The following is a 27,346-nucleotide window of genomic DNA, read 5'->3' as shown; positions in this document are numbered from 1 at the left end:
AAACTAACAAACAAACAGCTCAGAGTTACTGCTGTGATCAGTCAAACGAACGAACAAACTAACAGCTCAGAGGTACTGCTATGATCAGTCAAACAAACTAACAGCTTAGAGGTACTGCTATGATCAGTCAAACAAACAAACTAACAACTCAGAGGTGCTGCTGTGATCAGTCAAACAAATAATCAAACAGCTCAGAAGTACTTGTTTTAATGGTGGTACAGCACTGCAGGTGCATGCTGTCGTATGGTGATGGTGATGATGATATGGTGAGCTGAATGTTGTTGTTTCCACAGTCCTGCAGGAGCATCTGAGCCAGCAGGAAAGGGCGATGGTGGAGGAGCGGTTACGCCTGAAGGAGGTGATCACAAAGATGGAGGCACAGCTAACTGAGCAGCAGAGACAGCTGGAGAAGGTGAGGGGCTGGGCAGTTGTGTGTGTGTGTGTGTGTGTGTGTGGTGTGTGTGTGGGCTGTGTGCGTGTGTGTGTGTGCCTGGTTGTGTGTGTGAGATGTGCCTGGGTGTGTGTATGTGGGTTTTGTGTCTGTAGTATGTGTTTGTGTGTCTGTAGTGTGTGTGTGATCGTATGTGTGGTGCAGTGTGTGTGTGTGTGTGTGTGTGTGTGGTGCAGTGTGTTTGCGTGGTTGTGTGTTTGTGTGGTGTGCATGTATGTACTGTGTGTGCGCGCATTTGCAGAGTGAAATGCATATAAAATTAATTGATGAAGGAAACAAATCTCTGGAAGCTACACAAACACCATAAACAGAAACCTCATACAGAAATGGGTAGACTGCCCTTTTATAAGTCAGTTATACATTTAACTGATTCAGTCAGGTTTTGCTATTGCCCCCCTAGTGTGGTAACCGTGGTAACTGTGTCCGGCAGGAGCGTTGGAGAGCGACAGCAGACCAAGCCAAGGCGGAGTCAGCCCAGAGAGCCCTGGAGGAACAGAGGCGGAGCCTCACCCAGCACATCACTATTGAGAGGGAGGAGCTGGAGAGGGCGAAGGTTAGAGTGAACAACTCTGAACTGGGTATTAAGTATCTGACACTGTGTGTGCGCATGTGTGTCTGCGCACACATCTGATACTGTGTGTGTGTGTGTGTAAGCGCACATGCATCTGACACTGTGTATGTGCGCGTGTGTGTGTGTGCGCACATGCGTCTGACACTGTGTGTGCGTGTGTGTGTGTGTGCACACATCTGACACTATGTGTGTGCGTGTGTGTGTTTGTTTAAGCGCACATGCATCTGACACTGTATGCGTGTGTGTGTGTGTAAGTACACATGCGTCTGACACTGTGTGTGCATGTGTGTGTGCGCACATGCGTCTGACACTGTGTATGTGCGTGTGTGTGTGCGCACATACGTCTGACACTGTGTATGTGTGTGTGTGTGTGTAAGCGCGTGTGTGTGTGTGTGTGTGTGTAAGCACACATGCGTCTGACACTGTATGTGTCCGTGTGTGTGTGTGTGTAAGCGTACATGCATCTGACACTGTGTATGCACGCGCGCGCGTGTGTGTGTGGGTGCACATGCATCTGACACTGTGTGCGTGTGTGTGTGTGTGTGCGTGTGTGTGTGTGTGTGTGTGTGTGTGGGCGCTCATGCGTCTGACACTGTGTATGTGCGTGTGTGTGTGTGCGCAGATTAGATTTTAGTTTCTCTAGGGTGTTATGAAATAAATTGTTGTTAAATAAATCTGACATCTGACCCTGTGTGTGTGTGTGTGTGTGACTCGATGTCTGTGTGTGTGTGTCTGGTGCTGTGCGTGCGCACGTATATATGATGCTGTGTGTGTTTGTGCATTGTGTGTCTGACACTGTGTGTGTGTGTGTGAGACGCTGTGTGCGTGTTTGTGCATGTGTGTCTGACACTGTGTGTGTGGGTGCATGCATGGGTGTGTGTGCATGTGTGTGTGGGTGTGTGTGCATGCGTGGGTGTGTGTGTATGCATGCGTGGGTGTGCGTGTGTTTGTGCGTGTGTATGTGTGTGTGTATGCATGCGTGGGTGTGCGTGTGTTTGTGCATGCGTGGGTGTGTGTGTGTGTGTGTGTGCATGCGTGGGTGTGTACGTGCGTGTGTGTGTGTACGTGCGTGTGAGCTTGTGCAGAGTGCTTTGTTAGAGGAACAGCAGTCAGTGATGCAGCATTGTTCAGAGGAGCGCAGGAAGTTGGCGGTGGAGTGGGCACAGTTCCACGCCCAGGAGAAGCTGAGGCAGGAGTGGGCAGAGCGGGAGAGCAGGCGGGTGCTGGAGAGGGAGTCCAGCAGGGAGGGCTCCATCTTCACCATAGCACAGGTACTCAGATCTATTATTACTGCAGTACATTTACGCAGCTCTATTATTGCTGCAGCACAGGTACACAGCTCCATTATCACTATAGCACTGGTACACAGCTCTATTATTACTATAACACAGGTACACATCTCTATTATCACTATAGCACAGGTACACATCTCCATTATCGCTAAAGCGCAGGGACACAACTCCATTATCACTATAGCACAGGGACCCAACTCCATTATCATGTTCATTAATAAGCTCCTATGTTGTACCTATGTTGATATCCCTCAATGGAGGCTTTTTTTTTGCAACCCTTCCAAAAAGCCTATTGGCATGGAGGAGGCATTTGATGGTAGATTTGGAGACTTTATTTTCTGGACAAAAAGAACAATAATTATCAGTAACCCCTTGTTATCAATAATTTAAATATATATGATATTTTGATATTTGTGGGATTTGCTAGACTGACCAATGGATGAAAAAAAAAGATCTTTGAGTATCTTTCAGGACAAATGAATAAATATGTGCTTTAACTGCCTAGTGGAAAGGGAATACAGTTTAAATGTAAGATATTGTAGCTAATGTTCTTTACACTGTGCAGTGCTTAGGGTTTACCCTCTGTAAGTACTCAGTTTAAAGGATGTCAGTGTTCCACACAGCCTTAAGGGGCTGTACAGGGCCAGTGCCCTCACACGTGACCCATAAAGGTGCAATGCAGTGTAAATGCCCCATCATGCCATGGGTGCACAGGAGCAGGCGGATCTGCGGCTGCGTGCGGGCGAGCTGAGGCAGCACGAGGAAGCCTTGACCCGGGAGAAGGAGGTGCTGCAGAGGCAGAGAGAGGAGATGGAGCAGGAGAGGGAGCGGCTAGGCGTGGCTGCAGTGCGCCTGAAGACTCGAGCTCTGGAGCTTGAGAGATTCAGCAAGGTTGAGCCCCATCATTCCTCTGATGCACCTCACAAATAAAACACATTTATTTACTTCCTGTGGATGGTTCATGCATATCCATTTCCGGTATTCTACAAGAGGTTCACGCTGTTTCATTAGAGAAACCAAACAAACAGCGAGGGCACAGGGATATAGCTCCATTATCAGTAGAACACACGTACACAACTCTGTTATCATTATAGCACAGGTACACCGCTCTATTATCACTATAGCACAGGCACACAGGGACACAGCTCTATTATTACTATAGCACATGCACAAAGCTCTATTATCACTATAGCACAGGCACACAGCTCAATTATCACTATAGCACAGGCACACAGCTCAATTATCACTATAGCACAGGTACACATCTCCATTATCACTATAGCACAGGTACACAGCTCAATTATCACTATAGCACAGTCACATCTCCATTATCACTATAGCACAGGTACACAGCTCAATTATCACTATAGCACAGGTACACATCTCCATTATCACTATAGCACAGGTACACATCTCCATTATCACTATAGCACAGGTACACAGCTCAATTATCACTATAGCACAGGCACAAAGCTCTATTATCACTATAGCACAGGCACACAGCTCAATTATCACTATAGCACAGGCACACAGCTCAATTATCACTATAGCACAGGTACACATCTCCATTATCACTATAGCACAGGTACACAGCTCAATTATCACTATAGCACAGGTACACATCTCCATTATCACTATAGCACAGGTACACATCTCCATTATCACTATAGCACAGGTACACATCTCAATTATCACTATAGCACAGGTACACATCTCCATTATCACTATAGCACAGGTACACATCTCAATTATCACTATAGCACAGGTACACATCTCCATTATCACTATAGCACAGGTACACAGCTCAATTATCACTATAGCACAGGTACACATCTCCATTATCACTATAGCACAGGTACACATCTCCATTATCACTATAGCACAGGTACACAGCTCAATTATCACTATAGCACAGGCACAAAGCTCTATTATCACTATAGCACAGGCACACAGCTCAATTATCACTATAGCACAGGCACACAGCTCAATTATCACTATAGCACAGGTACACAGCTCAATTATCACTATAGCACAGGTACACATCTCCATTATCACTATAGCACAGGTACACATCTCCATTATCACTATAGCACAGGTACACAGCTCAATTATCACTATAGCACAGGCACACAGCTCAATTATCACTATAGCACAGGCACAAAACTCTATTATCATGATAGCACAGGGATACAGGGACACAGCTCTATTATCACTGTAGCTCAGGGACACAGCTCTATTGTAACTATAGCACAGGGACTTCGGTTTTCTATTTCCCCCCATTTATTCTATGCCATTCCCACCTTGCTGTGTTCTGTGTATTGAATATTGCTGTTTGCTGTTTCAGCTGGCCTCAGAGAAGTATGAGGAAGGGGAGCAAGCTCTGCAAGAGGCCAGGAGGGTGGAGTCTGAGCACTCTGTGCGGCTGGGCACCATCCATGCTCAGATGGAGCGTCTGCGACTGCAGGAGCAGCACTTGCACCAGGTACAGGCGACTGACAGATCATACATTCAACTAAACCTGGAAAACTGCAGGTCAGTACAGAAAAACCATTACAGAGGACACGTCCCCACTGCATCAGGGCATCCTCATAGTACATATTGTGGACAACCTCATAGTACATATTGTGTTATTTTGTCCCCTTTCCCTCAAGGAGCAGATGAAAATAACTGATCATCACAGAGAGGTGGAGGGTCTAAGGCAGAGCATCCCCTCCACAACCCTCCCTCTATCTTCCACCCCTTTTATCTCAGGTAAATATACCCCTTACCTTCTGTCCCACTTTTCCTAGGTAACCACCCCTGTGCCTATATTCTGGAGTGGTAAGTTGGTGGAGGCAACTTATGAGATAGATTTCATTTTTGCTTTTTTGCCAAGATAATTTTATTTGTGGCACTTTGTGGCATTTCTTCCTAAAATATGAATAAAAAATGAGTTAGTATTGTAAATAGTGCAAATGTGTTGCTTTATTTAAGCCATTTTCCAAGTCTGGAGTTATAAAGCTTTAGCCACAGGCCATGATAAATCAGCTGAAGAAGGTCATATGCATAAGTTTCCATTATCTACTCCAATATTTTTGTGGTCAAACATCAGAACTATGGAGAACCAAAAATCATTAAATTCCTTGAATGATCAGAAACATTTCCAGAGTTAAACATTTATAGAATCGATAAAAACGATTCGGCAGATTACTGAGAGCTAACACCCAGAGCCTTCTACTACAACAGAACACCGAGTGCAGACAAACCACAGGAAAATTGGACTAATGTACTTTCAATGTCAAGGACATTAATACACAAGAGGAAGAGCAGTGGTCCCAGCACCACTCCACTTCCAACAGTTCCCTGCTCAGATAATATCCCTACTACTACTCTTTGTGTTCTTACCCTGTAGCCAGTTCTGTATCCACTCTGAAATACGTCTCTTAATTCCTACGTCTTCATTTTACTAACAAGTCTCTCATGTGGTACCTTATCAAATGCCTTTTGGAAATCTAAGTATATAATATCATAAGCCTTGTTATAATCAAAACACATGGTAGCTTCTTCAAAGAGTGCCAGAAGGTTTGTCTTGACCTTCCCTTGCAAAAACCATACTGGCTATCCCTTAGGATGTTACTGTTTTCAAGAAATACTTCCAACTTGTCTCTAATGATAGATTCCAGTGTTTTACATGTGATGCAAGTTAAACTTACAGGCTCGTAGTTTCCTGGATCAGTACAGTCTTCTTTCCTATATATTGGTATTATATTACCTCGCTTCCAGTCCTCAGGTATTTCTCCAGCGTCTAAGGACTAACTAAAAAGTATCTGCCGGTGGTTTAAAAATGATCACACCTAACTCTTACGCCGGGCACCCACCGCACGCATCGCGTAAGCAGCACGGCGAAGCGGCGCGGCGCGTAGCATATCTACACTGGTTCCGTTTGTGTCGCGCAAAGGCTTGGTAAAAGCTATATATTCCTAGTAGCTTTCGCAGTCTGCAGTGGGATTACATCGTGTATTTCACGTTTGTTCAGGACTGTTGATTATGGGTAAGTGAATACTTGGTGAGAGACCTTTTTCAGTTTGTTAATTTGGTAATAGGCCTATTTCGTTAACTCATGTAAATACGTCATGTAAACGCTTTCAATAATTACCATAAGCTTAAATCGCAACGTAGCCTGCATAATAATCAATCTCAAACTGTATTAATTTATTTGCTTGGTTAACAAGCGTGCCAACTTTATGAAGAATATGTAATGATAATAATAATAATAATAATAATAAATAATCCATAATCAACCATTGGGGATTCGTCTTGTTATTCACGTCAAAACATTTATATGATCAGATTTAGGAAAAAAAATAAGTTAATCATCAAAAAGATAGCGTAACAGTTTAAACTTGAAGGGATATGAACACCACAACGTCATGAACACCGGAAGCTTTGAAGTACAAGTGCAATAAAGGCTTGCTTACAACTTCATTTATAAAATAGGTGCATTTTCATCGGCAAGACCACTAAATCTGATTTTTTAAAGCACTGTGGATTATCTGATTTTTATTAACAGGCCCTTTTTGAAAGCACGGTGACATCCGAAAAGTCAAATAGGCTGAGCAATGGTTGGTTAAAAACTACCTTCCAACACTAACAAACCGCTGCTCGGTGCATTCACTTCTACATCATTCAATAGGCTACGTCTTTCTGTGGTGTATTTTCAAATTTACCCCACCCCCTCCGCAAAATAAGATAGCGAACCTAAGTTTGCCTTTTTCCCAGGTTCCAGTTTAAAATTTTTTTCCTGCCAGGACAATAGACAAACGAAAAGGCGTGTATTTTTTAGCTGCTTATAAAATATCTGGTGTTTATCTGGCTTTATCTTGTTCTCCACTACTGCAAGAGGGAACTAGGGACACACCCCCAGTAATATAAGGATGAAATATAAATCAGAGCATGTATACCTAGCATTTTAGAGCATATTTCTGTGTATAAACAGGCCATCGTGATGCGCGACAAGCCGGAAAAATAGAACAGAAACGAAAAACTACGCTTCAGTTCGCGAGCTTCGCAGCCGGTTCGCGACGCGTTCGCATCTGGTGGAGACGACGTCGCCCGCTGCCGTTGTAATAACAGTACTTCAACTACGCTTCAGTTATGCGCACGCTCGCGGTCGATACGTGTGCGGTGGGTGTCCGGCTTTAGAGTACTCTTGGGTATATGCCACCAGGGCCTGCTGCCTTATCTGTCTTTAGTTTAAGCAATTTGCCAGTACTTCTTTGTCCTCTGTTTCAATACCTGATAAGGCATACTGACTACTGGTTTGGTTGCAGGAGCAATGAATGTCTGAGTTGAGCAATCTGGGCACACCGGCGTGTCGACCACTAGGGGGCTTGCACAAAAGGGCTAATCAACATCATTTCTGATTTATTTTATAATCTCCACTTCATCACCACATTCTCTTAATATTTGCTTTTATTATCCCTTTTACCAGGGTGTATTGCTGCCTCTTGCTCAATACACGCTGGGATAGGCTCCAGCACCCCCTGCGACCCTTTACAGTATAAGCAGGTGTAGATGATGGATGAAGGTATGGATGAATAACATGCTTCATGGTGGATATTAGCTATATGAATCTGATTTGTATTATGATTCATAATTGACATAAGTTAACTTTGGTGCTTTACGATGAAAGATTCTTGGGAATTGTTTGGAATAGTTGAATTATATGGTGATAAACCATTAAGGAAATCACTATTTCAGTAAAAGTGGAAAAATGTATCTCATAAAAAACACGTTTTCAACGTACAAAAACGCCAAGTTACTCAAAAGTATTGATATCAAAATGACGCCAATTTACGGTACCACAAACTATATAGGCTGTCTTGCCTCACCGAAATTACATAAGATGTATTTCAAAGCAATGCTACCCAATATTTCCTCAGTTATTTCAAGTCACTTGGCCCTGTGTGTATAAGCATGCACTACATGGACAGGCCAAACATATGTGTGAATGGCTCTCTCACAGTCAAGATTGATTGAATAGGCGTGTATATGTCCAATTTGTATTGGTATGTATGTATTTCGCTGCCCAGCCTTTCTGTTGCGTGAATGATAGAATGTTTCTTGGTATAAGTGTGTGTTCGTGAATGTGAATGCAAGATGCTGCCAGGGAAATGTCCCCATGTGGATAAAGAAGTTCTCTGTATGTATGTACAATATGTGTTTTACATGCAGTATTTATTGTACGTAGCAAATATACAATAACTTGTACATATACTCAAATTCAGTTCAGAAGCAAGCATAAACATGTTTTCTGGAGAAATATGCTTCCTGTAGTTACTCAGCAGCAGTTTTCTACATGAATTTCTATGTGTTCCATGAGGCAATTCGAAATATTTGACTCTTTGATCTGACACAAAGTTTGCATGACATTGTAAAATGGTAAGATTACAAAACACAGGGCCAAGTGACTTGAAAGAATTGAGGAAATATTTGGTAGCTTTGCTTTGAAATACATCTTATGTAATTTCGGTGAGGCAAGATAGCCTATATTGTTTGTAGTACCGTAACTTGGCGTCATTTTGATATCAATACTTTTGAGTAACTTGGCATTTTTGTACGTTGTAAACGTGTTTTTTATGAGATATCATTTCTTTTTGCAAAGAGTTTTATTACGAGAGTGAGAAATGTGAAGTGACCCTGTAAGAAACGGTTGTGGATTATGGCTATCCTTGTGTGAATTTGTACAGTCTGATGAGCGTGTACCGTTTAGCAGTTTCAGTTTGCTATATATGTAAAACAGTGGCTGTGACAAAGGGTGCGGTGACGTAAATGTAAACGCATCAGAAAAGGTGAAATATGGGCAGTGTATGTAGGCTACTCACGGATTTGACGGGCATCCAACGAGCCTTGATTGACAAAAGAATCAGCAAGCCTGTAGAATTAGAGCTGCCTAGGTCAGAACTTGTGTACCCTTCTGTCCTGCTCCGTTGTCTGTTAATTCGTGAAGATGCACTTTTCGTGTTTGTAAGGTTTATAAGGCATTTTGATGGGCTTATCTGCAGGTAGGAATCCTCTTTGCTGTTTTATTAAGCTAGAACCAGAAAAGTTGATAGTGGAGAATAGGAGCAGACGATGTCCCAGCAGGCTTTGCAGATGAGAAAATAACAACAGTGGTGAGATAAATTAGGCGAAATGATGAAATTGCGTAGTTGAAACAATATGTTTTTAGCAGAATGGGCATGTTGACATGATCACAGACTATAATGCGAAGTAAATGAAGTGACCATGAGTGAGCTTAGTTTCCTTATCAAATGGTATATATAACAGTCTGTATTAAATGTTAATTGTTAAAGTGGAGGGTTAAGTAACGAGTGAAATCTATTGCACTGTTGTGCTTTTCTCATGTTCAGTACTAGTAATTATACTTATTGGTGAGTCATGATTTAAATATGTTTTAATGGGGAGTTGCAGAACGTACATAAGTAGTAGGCTAATTGTTTGTATGTGGCTAGATATAGAACAGGGCGAGGTAACATGAATGTAGAAACGTGGCGTTTGCTGATAAGAAGGTTTTGTACAGTAGCCAAGTGAAGAAATATAGTTAGTAGAAATGGCACAGCGGTTTTTAATGAAAGGAATACATTTGCCGTCATGAAATGCATATGGGTGGCCGTGAGTGAGTTTTGGTAAAGAAAATATAAAAGCGTAAGAAAACATTAGCGTAAAAGAGGAAATTATCTGCCTGAGGGCGAGGCGGGATTCAATCCTTCAGTCTGTGACTTTGTTAGTGCAGCACCATGACATAGCTATGCAATGGGTGAAATATCATTAGCAAACCTGTCCGTGGTTTTAAAGAACACAGGCCAGTATGCACAGAAGAGCTCCCGTTGAATCCATATGGCTTTTCAATATTGTAGCCGGTTAATAACCGAATGTGCAGACGGTACGTCATAATTCAGTGTATACGTTCGGTGAACGGCGGGTAGATATGGTGCAAAAGCAATAATTGAGAAGTAGTAGACAATTATTAGTGAGGGTAAAAGCAGGTTAAAGAAATGTGTCCCTAGCTGGGCTTGAACCTAAGACTCCGTGTTCCCAAGACTGTAACCTTACCCACTAGGCCACAAGCAGATTAGCTATTTAAACTGAAAATGTTTCAGAGTAAGAAGGTATGGGTATTTTGCCTGTGTATGCGAGTTTTTGATTGGGTGGTGAACTGGTGTAACTTTTTAATAAAAGGAATACATTTGCCGTTATGAAATGCATATGGGTGGCCGTGAGTGAGTTTTGGTAAAGCAAATATAAGCATAAGAGAACGTTAGTGTAAAAGAGGAAATTATCTGCCTGAGGACGAGGCGGGATTCAGTCGTTCAACCAGAAGTTTACCAGTCTGTCACTTTGTTAGGGCAGCACCATGACATAGCTATGCAATGCGTGAAATATCATTAGCAAACCTGTCCGTGGTTTTAAAGAAGAACACAGGCGAGTTAGCACAGAAGAGCTCCCGTTGAATCCATATGGCTTTGCAATATTGTAGCCGGTTAACAATTGAACGTGCAGATGGTACGTCATAATACAGTTTGGGGAACGGCTGGTAGATATGGTGCAAAAGCAATAATTGAGAAGTAGTAGACAATTATTAGGGAGGGTGAAAGCAGGTTAAAGAAACAAGTTCTTAGCTGGGCTTGAACTTCCAACCCTGTGTTCCCAAACCTGTAACCTTACCCACTAGGCCACAGGCGGGCTAGCTGTTTGTACTGAGAATGTTTCAGAGTAAAAAGGTATGGGTATTTTGCGTGTGTATGCGAGTTTTTCATTGGGTCCTGTAGGTGAAGTTTTGGCGGGTGTCGGTAAAATGTCCAATGGGGAGACATGTTATTAGTGGGATAGGCGGCAGGAAAAATAAGAATGAGAAGAAGAAGAAGAAGAAGAAGGAGAAAACGCAAAATCCCCTTAGTTTGGGGCTTTATTGTGTGGACATGTAAAGATGTTTATGAAATCTGTCTGTTGAAATGGGGTCAGAATGTACAGAATTTAATGTTTTTAAGGGCTTATTTCTGGGGAGAATCCTGAAAAGTGCCAAACTCTCGGTGCTGTATAGGTATGGGGCATGCCCCCGCCAAGGCGTAACTTGGCGGGATGGCATACCTGCCATCCCAATTCTTTTGAAAGATAATTATTTCAAGTAGTATAAACTTGGGGGATGCTGTGCTGTGTTTTACCTAATTCGAAATGTAGCACTGGTTTAATATGTGTACTTGTACCTGCTTTGAGACTGTCACATAACTGAGTGGAGGGAGGTTTCAGATGCCAGGGCCAATCACATGCCAAACACAGTATTATTGTGCCAACTTTGGTAATCATGTGTAATCAGGATCATGTAATCAGTCACTAGACTGCACAACGCTACTGAACTGCAGATTGAAAAGCAGTGGCTGGCTCTCTTTGCGAGAGTAAATGGGCTTGTCTGCGCTCTATGATGGAGGGCATTGCAGTCACAAAAGAGGCTTATGAGTATGAATGGGTATTCAAATTAACTTTCTTATTCAATATTTACAGACACCAAGCTGGATATAGCTGGTTGCTATCCAAATTGTGATCTAGCTTGAAGGATAACATTGGTCATTTTCATTTTTTCAGTATCATCAGCATATCCTGTGAAAAGACAGCTGATAATGTTTCTGTCCAACTCTTAATGAATTTATTCTACAAACAATTATTGTGCATTGAGCTAATGCCAATATACCAGAATTCGTAGAACTCCATTGTTATCCAAAAAAGTATTAAAACAAGTCAGGGAAACATACTGTGGCTTTGGTCAGCATAATTCTCCAGTACGAAGAACCTGACCTTTGTACCTTTTACTGAAAAAACTTGTATAAAGTGACAATAATTTTTAATAAAATAACTTTTTAACCTACTAGGGGTGTGCAGAGATGTCATTATCTGTATCTGTTCAACCAACAAAAGGAAGTGGGTGTGGTTTATATCGGAAGTCAAGTTAAATCGGGCAAATGCTTTATTTTCGAACCTAATATTCATTGGCAATGCAATTGTTGTGCCTTCAAAGCATCAAATTGATTTAATATTGGCATATAATTATGAAATATATTTCCACATCCTCATACTGTACCATTTAATTTCTCTCTTTTTTAATATTTTTATTTTTAACTTAACTAAGTTTTATGAACTGTCTGAACCTCCCCTTTAACTGGGGGGGACATACATAAATCGAAAGATTCTGTTTTGCATTGGAAATAGAAACTATGGAAAGTTTGGATAGACTGCAAACCATCTGATGTCCTCATGTTCCCTTGGTGGCAACTGTCAGCCTACCATGAAAATCTGGACTGGATTTTGTATGCATTTGATAGCCAAGACCTATGGCTGATACATACAGCATGTTACATCTTAAACAGATGAATAGTGACTGAAATACAAAGTAAAACGTTTTGTTAAATATTTCGACTGGATTTTTTTAAATGGAGGAAAAGCTAAAACTACAGGTTCTAAGCTTCATTTTGATGTATAGGTTGCGGGGGTTTGAAAGAAATCCAGCTGCCACACCAGGCTTTTGTCTCGCTAGCTTCCGCACCTGAGTGTTAGCCAGGAATGGTCAGCTCTCAGCCCACTGCCTGCTGTGCGCTGCCTCGGTGGGGGCGACTACAGAATACAGCGATCACTTTTCAATAATGTGTAGTAAATGAAACGAATAGTTAGTGAAATCAAAGTCCTATGTTGCAAACAGAATGGGCATTTTTATCTTGTGGCCATCCACAATATGAGTCGATTTGTAGACACATAATGGCTGACACACAGATCTTGTTTATTAAGCGTTTTGCAGCACAGTGGCTCAGAGTTTGTTGGTGTGTGTGCCGGATTTCCAAATACAGCTAGCAGCCATGCGTAACGCCCCCCCCCCCACCCCCCCTATGAGAACTATGAGAACTCGACATGGAGCTGACTTTTTTTTTCTGAATCCGAATAATCACGAGCAACTTCGGGTAGAAGAAATATGTTTCCATCGCATTATTCATGCTTTCCCAAATACAGTATTCGGATTCGGATACATCTCTATAACCTACCTATTTTAGCCATTGTTTTTTTTTTTTTTTGTAGAAACCTAGTAGCAGTTAACATTGATATATTTACACATGAATCACAGGGCTGGTAATTTCTTTAAAGAAAAAACATTTTTTTCCAGCAGACTTTGCTTCAGGGTTTGGCGGCATGCAGCTGGCACCCCCCATTAGAGCTCCTCCCCCCAGCTCAGGACCCACAGAGATGCAGGCCAGACTTGCTGTGATCAGGAGCACTGCACAGAAGGTAACTAGTTGCTTTCTCTAACCCCCCCCCCACCCCCCTCATCTGATTTTTAAATAACAGCCAAACTTATATATAATAATATGATGATGAGCTATTGACCATTTTCCAGTTTTGAGCCCTTTCTTGTGGTGGCACCGGCTAGGTGAAAGTCTAGACACATGTCCAGATGTGTTCCAGTCAGTGTTGGAAATGTTTCACATTTGGGATGGTGTTCTTCAGATAAAAAGCCTCTCCCTTTTCCTAAAGGAGATCACCTGCAAACTTCATTCTGGCTTTTTTATGCCAGTCTTGAAGTAGGGACTTCTTTTCCTTGCGCAACAGCTTTTCAGGCCATGGTGATGTAGCATTCTCTTAATAGTGGATGTAGATACTTTGGTACCTGATGCCTCTGTTGCACTGGCTCCTTCACCAGTTCTTTTGTTGTTGTCTTGGGGTTCAGTTGAACCTTTCGGACTAAAGTTTGTTCAGCCCTGGGAGTTAATTTGTGTCTCCTACCGGAACAATGTTTTTTATGCCCCCGGCCTCCGTAGGAGGCAGGAGGGGCATTAAGTCGACGCCCCGTCCGTCTGTCGTGTGTCTGTCATCCGTCCGTCCGTCGTCCGTCAGTTTCCGTTCAAAAATGCCTGTGTCGATCGGGCTTTTTGGTGGTGAATTGGACTTGACCACACAAAGGCTGGTTTCGAACGGTGACGCCACCGCTCATTCAATATGGCTGCCACGGCCGCCATCTTGAATTTGGTTTCCGCTTATTTAACAGAAAATGCCTTTGTCGATCAGGCTGATTTTTTGGTGGTGAATTGGACTTGACCACACAAAGGCTGGTTTCGATCGGTGACGGCAAATGAAAACGCCTTTGTTGATCAGGCAGATTTTTTTGGTGGTGAATGGGATTTGACCACAACAAAGGCTGGTTTCAATGCACTATTTTTACAGAATATGTTTACTTTGTTATTTTGATGTGAAAATAAGATATTACACACTGTTGATGCGTCTCCAAGAGAGGGGACGATTCACCTCATATCAACTTGCAAGCCCCGTTTCCGATGTCAGTTTGAAGTTGGGCATCACCACCCTCATGGTGGAGAACAACAGTCCATATAAAAATGATATTACTCCTCCAAGGTGTTGCCCATGTAAAATAGGGGGGCTGGCATTAGAGGGCTTGTGATCTGATTAAAATGCATGCGTCATGGTTTGAGTGTGCTGTTAAAAATGTTTTTGCGATTTATAGTGCAAAAATTCAGTTTGGAACCCAAAATAAACATATTAACACTGAAAACTTTTCTGAATGCTTAAAATAACTCTAGAGGATCCTACGGTCGGGGGCATATGCCACGCTCTGCGGTGGGTGGCCTTGTTATATTTTATACAGTTGTTTGTACAGATGCTCGTGGTACCTTCAGTTGTTTGGAAATTGCTCCTAAGGAGGAACCAGACTTGGAGGTCCATAATTCTTTTCTGAGGTCTTGGCTGAGTTGCATGAATTTTCCCATGGTATCTAGGGCAAAAAGGCAGTGACTCTAAAGGTAGGCCTGTAAAGTTCACTAGTACTGGCAGGTTTGAACCCAAAAGCACGACAAGGAGATCTTAAGCCACGTTTCCACCAAAAGTACCCGGAACTACTTTACCAGGAACTAAAATGTTCCTTCAGCCCATGGTTGTCTGCGTTTCCACCGCGGTCTAAAGTCCCGCGAAGATTAGGCAAATTAGCCCACTGACGTATGAAAAAGCGACGTTGTCGTCGGTCCATCTGTCATATGATTTCTTCTGTAACCCCATACTACCACCGAAGTAGCCTACATTATTTCTAATAACCTGGACAGTCCGGAGGGGTTTATTCCACTTATATACAACGGGCTACCAACAATGACTGTATATGGCTACTTTTGTATTTATTGATTTTTATCGATTTAATCACCTGGAATTGAAATATTCTTCTGCAGCCGTTTGGGCTTATTTTACCGTTGTCAAGCAAAACTGTCGTTGGTAGTTGAACTTGGACCGTTGTTATGCAACAAATAGGATATAACAGGCCAATAGTCAGATTGTAACTGTTTTATATATCCTCTCAAACACATTCATTATGTTTTTATGCGAACATTCACTTTCATGTCTTGACATCCGAGGCGACAGAATGCATTCACATTTATATGTATAACTGGCAACAACAGCAGAAAACATGCACATGTTGTAAACAATTTGCTGTTTGATTACTTTCTCATCGTCAATTCCATATAGGCTAATCGCAAAATGACAAGAATAGAACGAAAACTTGGACTTGCGTGAAAATTTAAATTAGCAGTGGTACAGCCACCGTTTGCTTTCCTTCGAAGTTACTGCTAGCCGAGCAGCGAAGTGTGCAGTCCAGATGCGAACCATGCACCATAAATGAGTCCATAGTCTTCCTGGTCTTTTCGTGGAATTGAAAAATGGCAGTAAAATTGAGTAAAATTACGGCAGTCTGAAAAAGCTAAAGGGAAGATTACTAGAATTAAGCTGTTATTTTACCCGGATAAAAAGTGCGGAAGGTGATTTCCAGTTTGCTTGTACTGTATCACCAATGTTAATTATGCAGAACTACCGCATACCTCACATAACTGTATCAAACGTTTTGAGTCAATTACAACGGGCTAACAAAGAAAATCCGGAAGAAAATATCCAGCAATCGAATTTATCCGTTTGAATGTTTTGGTACGTAATATGATGTCTTAGCACGAATGCTTAGCATTAAATAAAACGAATACTAAAGCAAGAGTTATGTGCCTTTTGCGCAAAATGAGAAATGGAAACAGTTTTTTTGACGTAGCAAACATTTAAGTCACATGACTGATCCGCTGTTTCTGTATGGCCCTTGCTGCATGCATTAGAATCGTTGCATTTCCTTCTCTTCGTCTCCGGACAGCATGAAACATGGCAAATAGGCTACTAGCTGATGTGAAAGAACAATTACAACTTGCCCAACTGAAAGTAATTCCTGAAGACCTCTCTCCTTTTTTCGCTAAATTTTTTCACTCGTAGACTTGTTTTGTTTCCGGTTTGCAACCTCTTCTTCTACTCTGTTTATTACAGCCATGCGTAACGTAGCTGTGGTGTGGGGATGGCTGGTTTAAGCAGCCACACCTGCCCTGGGTCAAGCTAATTAGACCTGGCTAGTTGGATAATTGGTTATTAATGAGATAATTGGCCAGGCTAATTGGACCTGGGAACAGGGGTGGCTGAACCTGTGCGTAGTGAGGTAATCAGTGCGCACAGGTTAAATCTGCCATCCCCACCTACACAAGGGAGCCTCTCTGTCATGACAGTGTTTTAGATCTGCTCACTTGGCTGTAACATCTTGCCAAACCCTTGTAAATAAATGTGGACTGCTGGAACATCATCTCCCTGTGTCTCTGTGCTGGAGGGCCCCTTGGAAAGCCGCTTCCATGGCCTGTGGAAGGCTTGTTTGCCACAGTAGCCTATACCGCCAACTTCTGACGTAACTGCGCTTTGCGTAGCCTGGTTCATTCGCTCCAAACCAGTTAATGGAAACGTGGCTACAGTCTTCTTGGGATTTATTTCTTTACGCACATAGCTTGCTAGGTCATGTAGTAGAGATGCTAAGGGTTTTTCAGTCTAGGCTTAGATTCTCTCTAGTTTGTAGTTAAATGGTGAGTATAGGTGCACTGAATGAATGACCTACTCTAATTATTATATTTTCTTATGTTCTTATGAGAGAACACACTATGAAATCAGTCCCTACTCACTGTATGTGACAGTTCCATTGTTCACTCCTCCTTGTTGAAGGCTGTATGTGCAATTCCGCAGGTACAAATTATAAATCATTATGCAAGCAGTGAGTATGGCAAAATTCATACAAAACACAAATCCTACAGGTGGTCCAGTGAATATGTGATTCTTGGGAACAGTCAAGTCATGCAGTGAATATGTCATGCTTGGGAACAGGTTTTTATAAAGGAATTTAGATGCCCATTGCAGTCAAATTTGACTAACCACCTACTTATCTGGCCCATTTAGGACCGGGATTTTCTGCAGGACGAGCAGTTCTTTCTGGAAACACTGAAGAAGGAACCTTACAATTCTCCCCTCCACACTGCCTGATGCCACAGGCACCTTGAAGCACCTTTTCCATGGTCTTCCAGCTGCATGTTCCAGCTGTGGCCTGGCAGGCTGCAGTGGTGCTCCTGGGTTTCCACTTTTGGACTGGAATTAAGCTATGTTTCAAAATATGTGTTTCCAAGCAGTCTTTTTTTTATTCATTTGAACAGAAGCTTTGTTAGTCTAACTTGAATTAGCTCACTCCAATTCCTTAAGGAAGTATCGCTAGTATGAAATTCGAGACTGATATTTTACCTGTAAATATTGGTGATGTACAAGTGCAAAAATGTATGTTTGTCATTCATTTTATTTCATTGATATATGTCTTTTGACCAAACAATGACAGGTCTCTTCAGTGTCTTTTGCAATTTTGTTTGTCAAAAATGCTCCATAAGGCTAGTTTAAAAAAATGAATGGAATTCTAAGAATGAGGAAGATTCTGTTTATTTCTTGAAAATACCCAATATAATAAAATCAAATAACTTGATGAAAAATTAGTCATTTTAGAGTATATCTGCAACTACAACCATATCTATACCAAATTATCTATCTGCCTGGTTTTATTAGAAACTTATTAGAACGCATGTTAAATTATCTTGGAAGGTAAGGAGAGGTTTATATTAATATTTGCTATGTTAGCCTGTCAAAATCTCTGCCTCTCTGCATGCCACCATCTGAAAATGCAGAGGTTTGGCTTGTTGCCATTCACTATTGGTCTTGCTTATGTGAATATGGAAAATATATTCATGATACACATAAATATCTCTGGTATAAACTTGCCAAAAAGAGTGTAATTAACATAGAATAGGCACTGCAAATGTCTCATTAATAACAATTACAGTCATCAGGAACCTATCATTCTGGGCCCTTGGAAACTTTAAAGACAAGAGATTAGATGCACAGAGAGTAGGAACTGTGGGGTAGCCATTTGGGGTGTGAATGTGTTCGTGCGTGTGAGAGAGTGCGGGTGTGTGTATGTGAATTTGAGTGCGTGTGAGAGTGCGGGTGTGCATGTGTGTGAGAGAGAAAGTGAGGGTGTGTGTGTTTGTATGTCAACAGGGAAACCGCATTTTGGCTGTCCTCATATTCATAGAATACTGTACCTTAAAAATTGGTTAATACAATTTTTTTTTTAATTTTAGTAAAATTTTACTAAATCCTTACATCCCCGGCACAGTTTCAAAATTAAGAACTGATTACAGTTTATAGTTTAGCAAACTCTTGCTTCTGCTAGATCTGCCTTTTTCTCAACACATATATAAGCCAAAATTTCTATTTAGTATTGTGGAAAAATTAACTAAAAACAATCATCAGAATTTTCAACTTATCCTTCCAATCTTAGCAGCAATGATTTTATTCACATTTTCGTCAAAAAATTGAGGCTATTTTCTAACCAGAGATCAGAGAACCAGAGCTCTTCTAGATCTCTACCAGATCTCCAAACTGTCTCCATCATGCACTATTCTTGTTCATATAAATAAATAGCTGGTTACCACAGGAAGATTTACAGACAGCAGCACTGAACTGTTTACGGCCATTAGCATGGATGTGCTATCGAAACTAGTTATGTCCTCAAAACTGACTACCTGTCTGCTCGATCCCATTCCTTCAAATTGGGTTAAAGAACTACTAGGTGAGCACATACTAAAAATCATTAACATATCCCTAGTTACAGGATATGGATCAGAGTCACTAAAAACCTAGAAGAAAGAAGCCATTGAAGAAACCAAACCTAGAACCTGATAAAATTGAAAATTATAGACCTTCATCAAAACCTCCATTTCTGGCAAAATAATTGGAGAAAACTGTTGCTAAGCAACTTAGTACACGCCTTAGCTCTAACGGTATCCTTGAAATATTCCAATCAGGGTTTAGACACCACCGCAGCAAAGAAACCGCACTTATCAAAGTTACCAATAATCTAATAGTCAGCCGACCATAACTCCTTGTCGGTTCTTGTACTCCTCCACCTGTGCAGCTTTTGAGACAAATGATGATAGAATTCAACTGGAAAAACTCCAGGCCTGTATTGGACTTCATGGACAGGCACTCGCGTGGTTTGGATCATACTTACTTGACAGGAAACAGTTGGTTATTAAAAGAAGAAGAGCCCAGCTCCTCAAAAATTAAGTACGGTATTCCACAACGATTAGTACTCTTCTCACAATATATGCTACCACTTGGCAGTATTAACCGGGCACATGGCGCAGAGTTCCACTGTTACGTGGACGCACAGATTTATTTTTCAATGAAACCTGAAGAAGCACTGCCGCTTTCACATTTATTGTAGATATCAAGGTTTGAATGCTTCCAAATTTTCTGCTCCTGAATTCGGATAAGACTGAAATGTTGGTTTTAGGTCCCAAAATATTAAGGGAGAAAATGTCTACTCTCACCTTAAATTAAACTGTGATGGTTGTTTGGCTGAACCTAATATGGTCACCTAATAGTGTCACCATTGATGCTGATCTATCCTTTCAAACGCATATAAAAAACATCCAGAATTGCCTTCTTTCAGTTAAGCAACATAGCTAAAATCAGAAATTTCCTTTTAGTTGGGGATGCAGAAAAATTGATCCATGCTTGTGTTACATCTAGGCTAGATTACTGTAATGCCCTGCTATCTGACTGCCCTTAAAAGAGTTAAGAGTTTCCGGATTGTGCACAATCTTGACCAGAACTAAGAAGTTTGAGCACATTACTCCAGTGTCCACGTCATCTGAGCCACATCATGGACTGAATTTATATAGTGCTTTTATCCATCATAAACTCTGTAAAATTGACTGACATATTAGTCACCAGTCGGCACCCTAAGCCGACCACAGGAAGATGGATTTCCCTCTTGAGCCTGGTTCCTTCCAGTTTCTTCCCATCTGCCACAGGGAGTTTTTCCTTGCCACTGTTGCCTTAGTCTTGCTCCTGTGGGAGGTTTAGGCTAGGGTTGTCTATAAAGCGTATTATGACAACCGCTGTAAAATACGCTATTCAAATAAAATTTGATTTGATTTGGTTTTAAATTGTGGCTGTATTAAAAACCAGTGCACAGTTTAATCATGGAGTTAATGAAGTCATATGCGGTTATCTGGACTGCTCATCGGGCTGGGGAATACTAGTACTGCCACAAAAGCCAGCAGGACTTGGTACTCATCAAATTTAAGGAGCACTTGGTAATAGGCTGTAAATACACATCTGATATGTCAAGTGGGCTGTTATGAAGCTGAGACACTTGGTAGTCACCAGTCGGCACCCTAAGGTTTCGCGTGGGTCCCGTTCACAAAGCATTTGCATTACCGTCTCCCTTCTAACACAGAGGCCATGTTTCTGCTTTAAAGTCAACCACATAGTAGTTCTGTATCCAAACATCTGTCCAGGTCTGCGCAGCTCTGATAAGATGGCCCTTCTGATGTCACTTGTTGAAGAGTAGCCGCCCTGTCTCCTCAGTCCTAATTCTTCAAGTGTGCTTTCAGGATTCCACAGAACATTTTAATGTCATGATATGTTGACTTGGGTTCTGTCCAATCACAAACAAAAAGTGTTGTCCCCCCTTTTCCGTAATCTGAAATGTCGTTGTGTTTTCTGAAATGTTGTGTTTTATGAAATGCGGTTGTGTTTTCTGAAATGATGTTTTGTGAAATGTCGTTGTATTTTATGAAATGTCGTTGTGTTTTGTGAAATGTTGTCGTGCATTCTGAAATGTCATTGTGTGTTGACCCTCAGGGCCACCGTACTATCTTAACCAAATCATAATATCATTCAGCTTATACTAAATTAATATAAATTAAAGCCGCAAGCGGCGTTGGGAGGGGTCCAAGCATTGGCACAAGTGCGCCCCCTATGGAGTGATTTTTAAATGGTTTTGTACTCATGATCTTATACCTTCACCCAACATATCTACTGCATTGCCATGGATGTCTCCTAGCCGCTAGGCGTAAAGGCCTTTACTATGTCGTAACACTAAAGGCTGTTTTACACTTCTGCATAGTACACGTAAAAGTGGGTCTGTGTAGGGGTTGTGCGCAATGTGCGGCATGTGCGACGGTTGCAGACCATGGCCGCGCTGAAGACGCATACCTCCTCAAGAAATTAAAAGCGCGTAGTTAGTAACCAGTGCCCGCATACGCCGTAAAGATGATTGGTTGACTGCTGACAACATGAAGTCACTGGCATACGGCTCTGACTAATGGGTTATAACAGTTGATTCACAAAACCGATAGGCAACGTTCAGAGCGCCTCATCCACCTCATACACGTACACCTCCTCTTCCTCTTCCTCTTCCTCCTCCTCCTCCTCCTTCTCCTCTATCTCTACCTTGCCGTGCTGCGTGTTGCTCCATTGTTTTCCAACACAATAGAAGTCACCTGAGGTCTCTTTTATGCTCTGACAGATAATTGAAAAGTTTAGTCAATTGAGTTTGAGCAGGTGTGGCATGAGTGAGACCAATTGGTACTTAAAGTTTGGCATTTGAAGGCCAGTGTTTTCCATGTGAACAAACAAGGCTTGATTATCAAAATTGTGCTAAATAATGAGATTTTGTGTGTAGAGTTGTGCAAATACATGATTTAGAATTGCTATTTGAGTGAAAACAAAGGAATTGTGCTTGGAGTTTTGTGGAAATAGTCTTTGTTGTTGACACATGAGCTTCACGTTTTCACCATCATTTGCATAGTTCCAGTTTTAGTGTGTAAACATTTGAGAAAAACTGTAAAAACCTGGTTTATTAACAACCTTTATGTTGAAGCCTGTTCAACATATCAATAAGCATAGGACTATAGTGTTACAACACTAAACCATAGAAAACTATATTAAATATATTTCAAAAATTAAACAATTGTAAAGTAAATTCTTTAAACAGGTCTTTCGCTTTAAAATATATCTAAAAACAGCATATTTCAATAACAATACAGCATCTTCCTATAATAAAATATTTACAAATTAGAACAGCTATTGCTACTGAAGTGAACTGAGTCTAAGCTTGCGCTGTATCAACAACGAAAATGCACAAGCGCAGGCCACCTCACTTGCCAAACTTAGTTGCTACTGCCATCTAGCGAAGAATCTGACAAATTACACTTTTCATCCTCTCAATCGGTAATGCGGGAGACACATGTCCCTGGCTTTTACATTTGACGCAAAACTACCGAACTTAGGAAAATTCTAATACTGAACCGTTTGTTTCTTTTTTTTTTAAGTACCGAAAAAGTGCTGAAGTTTCGGCGTACTGTGCAACACTACATCAAACGCGAATAGCGATCTCATGAATCTGAATTCCCGACCCAGAAATAATTAACCTATAAAAAAAAATAATTTACTTCTATAAGAAAGGCTGTGGCATTGGATACACTTTAAACAAAACAATTGATCAAATACAAACCTGTAATCGGGAGCAGGTGTGTGCATCATCCGTTTTAAATACAGTTGATTACGCCATTAGCGATATCATAAATCCAAATTCTCGAAACAGATATAATTAGCCAGTCCATCTAAAACAAACTTTTTGCAATTGGAGACACTTTACAAGTGGTACAGGTCCTCCGAATAGATCGCATGGGCACCGGAATGCACTACCACAGTTCGCTGCCCGAATAGCAATCTCATAAATCTGAATTCCCGACACAGAAATAATTAACCAGTTCTTCTATAACGAACGCCGTGGCATTGGATACAATTTAAACTATGTTTTATTAAATTTTATTTGGTATGAAACATATTTCAGTCAATTTCTTGAATTGTCCTGAATACGTCCATAACAAACATGTCCAGGGGATGTAATATTATGGTGCAATTGTCATGAAAATACCCTTTTGTTGAACCATTTTACATGCAATCCATGTTATTATTACATAAGGCATAATACAGTAATATAATGAAAACATGTGCATGGTTTGTAAGGTTTTTCGGGGTTTGTAAATATGATAAACAGATGGTTTAGAGTCCAGATCCAGAAAATAAATAAAAAGTGTAATGATAGAGGGGCCCACATAAGGGCACTGTGGTACTGTCAAGCGTAGTTGCCCCATCATTTTGCCAGAGGTCTGATGATCTTTTTACCCATAATGGCCCCAACACACACACCCCCACAACCATAAACAAAGAGACTAGTTCCCCTTAGTTGTGTCCAGATGGCAACATTCCAGAGAGCCAAATGGCCTGCTCATCCCGAGGAAGTCCGAGTAACTTATTGTTTTATCACACGGCTCTGGGTTCTTTGAAGTACAGGATGAGTCCCAGCCTGCAGGCCCGTTCAAATGCCAGCCTTTTCTGGGTCCCAGTTTGACTCCCCTCTACACCATCCTCTGGGAAGGAGCTGAGCAGGGTGTCAAGCTCATCGAGGAAGCTTCCCAGGGGCCCTGGAGGGCGATAGATAACAACAATGTACAAGTTAACAGGATAGGTGATTGAGACAGAGTGGTATTCAAAAGTAGAGATGGAGAGGTGAGAAAGGGGGAGAACAGAGAATTTCCGGGAGGGCGAGATCAGCAAACCTGTGCCCCCACCACGGCCAGACGGGCGGAGGGCGTGAGAGAAGGAGAAGGAGGAGGAGAGGGATGTAGGGGTTGCAGTGTTGCCTGGTGTGATCCAGGTCTCAGTGAGGGCAACAAAATGTAGAGAGAAGAGGGACGCGTAGGCTGAAATGAAGTCAGCCTTCCGCGTAGCAGACTGGCAGTTCCATAGCCCTCCTGCGACCGTGACGTCATCACAGGGGGGTCAGTGAGGGATAGCGAAGGTTGGAGAGGTTCCGTTGTCGCGGGGTGCCTCGCCTGCGAAAGCGAGTTCTGTAGGGGAGGGAACAGGTTGGGATGGGGTTGACACATAGCATAGCAGTGAGGACAGGGAAGGCCTGTGGTGTGGCCACATTGTCAAGGAAAAGTTAAATTAAACATACACATGCATACCGAGAACAATCAATCGAGGACTGTCAGGCAAAGTTAAGGACCTCTCAACGTCAGCAGCAGAGGCAGAAACCTGCAGAGAACAAACAATATGAAATTAAAAACATTTAAATATTATTAGGAATACAGTGCCCTCCATAATGTTTGGGACAAAGACCCATCATTTATTGATTTGCCTCTGTACTCCACAATTTGAGATTTGTAATAAAAAAGGGTATTTACATCCATATCGGGTGAACAGTGTATGAATTACAGCCCTTTTTATACACAATCCTCCCAATTTTAGGGCACCATGCTTGGGACACAGTAATGTGTACACCCTCTCTGAAAAATGGAAATCCAGCTTTATCGCTTTACAAATAAAAAAGATATTATGTAGTGTTTCAGCAACACTGCAATACCGCAATGCTAAACAGGAAAGCATGTTTTTTTTAAACCAACATTATAAAAAGCCATGTTGCAAACACCCCCTCTGAGCAAAATGTGTTTCTGCTTCTAAATTATGACCATCACAAAAAAGAAAACAGGTATTGGGAGGGCAGGTATGCCATCCCGCCAAGTTACGCCTTGGCGGGGGCATGCCCCATACCTATACAGCACCGAGAGTTTGGCGCTTTTCAGGGTTCCCCACAGAAATAACCACAACAGCCACAGACACTCAGCCCTTAAAAACATTAAATTCTGTACATTCTGACCCCATTTCAACAGACAGATTTCATAAACACCTTCACATGTCCACACAATAAAGCCCAAAACTAAGGGGATTTTGCATTTTCTCCTTCTTCTTCTTCTCTTTCTTCTTCTTCTTCATCTTCTCATTCTTATTTTTCCTGCTGCCTATCCCACGAATAACATGTCTCCCCACTGGACATTTTACCGACACCCGCCAAACCTTCACCTACACGACCCAATGAAAAACTTGCATACACACGTAAAATACCCATACCTTTTTACTCTGAAACATTTTCAGTACAAACAGCTGGCCTGCCTGTGGCCTAGTGGGTAAGGTTACAGGTTTGAGAACACAGGGTTGGTGGTTCAAGCCCAGGTAGGAACGTGTTTCTTTAGCCTACTTTTACCATCACTTATAATTGTCTACTACTTCTCAATTACTGCTTTTGCACCATATCTACCAGCCGTTCCCCGAACTGCATTATGACGTACCGTCTGCACTTTTGTTAACCGGCTACAATATTGCAAAGCCATATGGATTCAACGGTAGCTCTTCTGTGCTAACTCGCATGTGTTCGGACGGAGTGTAGCACAGTGGGTAAGGAACTGGGCTTGTAACCAAAAGGTCGCAGGTTTGATTCCCGGGTAAGGACACTGCTGTTGTACCCTTGAGCAAGGTACTTAACCGGAATTGCTTCAGTATATATCCAGCTGTATAAATGGATACAATGTAAAATGCTATGTGAAAGTTGTGTAAGTCGCTCTGGATAAGAGCGTCTGCTAAATGCCTGTAATGTAATGTAATGTTCTTTAAAACCACGGACAGGTTTGCTAATGATATTTCACGCATTGCATAGCTATGTCATGGTGCTCCCCTAACAAAGTGACAAACTGGTAAACCTCCGGTTGAACGATTGAATCCCGCCTCGTTCTCAGGCAGATAATTTCCTCTTTTACACTAACATTCTCTTACGCTTATATTTGCTTTACCAAAACTCACTCATGGCCACCCATATGCATTTCATGATTTATCAAAAAGTTACAGCAGTTCACAGCTGTGCCAATTCTACTAACTACATTTCTTCACTTGGCTACTGTACAAAACCTTCTTATCAGCAAACGCCACGTTTCTACATTCATGTTACCTCGCCCTGTTCTCTATCTAGCCACATACAAACAATTACTACGTATGTATTTTATAATTTCATCCTAATTTCTCTCACACTGTTGTTATTTTCTCATTTGCAAAGCCTGCTGGGACATATGCATCTGCTCCTATTCTCCACCATCATGTTTTCCAGTTCTAGTTTAGCAAAACAGCGAAGAGGATTCCTAAGCCTATCAAAATGCCTTATAAACCTTACAAACACTAAAAGTGCATCTCCACAGGCCACATAAGTTGCGACCTAGACAGTTATAATTCTACGGGCTTGCTGATTCTTTTGTCAGTCAAGGCACGTTGGATGGACGTCAAATCCGTGAGTACATACACTGGCCATATTTCATATGCATCTCTGATACGTTTTACACTTATACGCCACCGCACCCTTTGTCACAGCCACTGTTTTACATATATAGCAAACCAAAACTGCTAAACAGTACACGTAGTGGTAAAAATAGGTTCAGTTTCTGTCCTTTTGTTTCCTATGTTCCAGAAACGTTTTCCCACTTTTATCCACTTCACTGGGAGTTGGGTGCAGTTGTCTGACGCATGTTGCAATTGAAATAAAAACGTATTATTGTTGTTGCTCTTGTTGAATTTATTTACAAATGAAATGAACATAAACTGCAATAATAAACAAAAACAATATAAAAGTCCATTTAAACTTTTCCAGCTTCCACAGGTCCATTTTGGTTTGTGCAAACACGGTCAATGACCGTTTCCGCTCGCACCCGTCTACTCCCGCCGGCCTGCGTCATCACACCATCTTAAATATAATTTATTCCCCCTTCACCTATAGAGGGACACACTCATAAAATAATTAATGCACACTAAACAATAAATAACAAATGCATAATAAATTCCTTTATAACTTAAATGTAGAACAGAATAAATAAATGCCACAAT

At 41.6% G+C, this 27,346-nt stretch overlaps 1 protein-coding gene across 11 annotated transcripts in view; it reads left to right on the top strand.

Annotated features, from left to right (window-relative positions):
• The window catches only part of LOC135243908 (fas-binding factor 1 homolog), an 82,831-nt gene extending 64,621 nt beyond the window's left edge, over positions 1–18,210 (top strand). For 9 of the 11 annotated variants that reach the window (XM_064316043.1, XM_064316036.1, XM_064316045.1 and 6 more), the window contains 8 exons: positions 294–412; positions 882–1,004; positions 2,108–2,293; positions 3,029–3,205; positions 4,659–4,796; positions 4,966–5,065; positions 13,500–13,621; positions 17,636–18,210. In XM_064316043.1, coding sequence (XP_064172113.1) covers positions 294–412; positions 882–1,004; positions 2,108–2,293; positions 3,029–3,205; positions 4,659–4,796; positions 4,966–5,065; positions 13,500–13,621; positions 17,636–17,719 — 1,049 coding nt within the window. In that variant the 3' untranslated portion in view covers positions 17,720–18,210. The remainder of the gene's footprint in view (positions 1–293; positions 413–881; positions 1,005–2,107; positions 2,294–3,028; positions 3,206–4,658; positions 4,797–4,965; positions 5,066–13,499; positions 13,622–17,635) is intronic. The other 2 variants (XM_064316039.1, XM_064316044.1) reach the window with 2 other exon arrangements.
• Positions 18,211–27,346: the final 9,136 nt, after the last annotated feature.

This window comes from Anguilla rostrata, chromosome 17 (assembly GCF_018555375.3).
Source record: "Anguilla rostrata isolate EN2019 chromosome 17, ASM1855537v3, whole genome shotgun sequence".
Lineage (NCBI taxonomy): Eukaryota > Metazoa > Chordata > Actinopteri > Anguilliformes > Anguillidae > Anguilla > Anguilla rostrata.
Note: the sequence above shows the minus strand (reverse complement) of the source record. Positions and strands in the feature narration are given on the sequence as shown.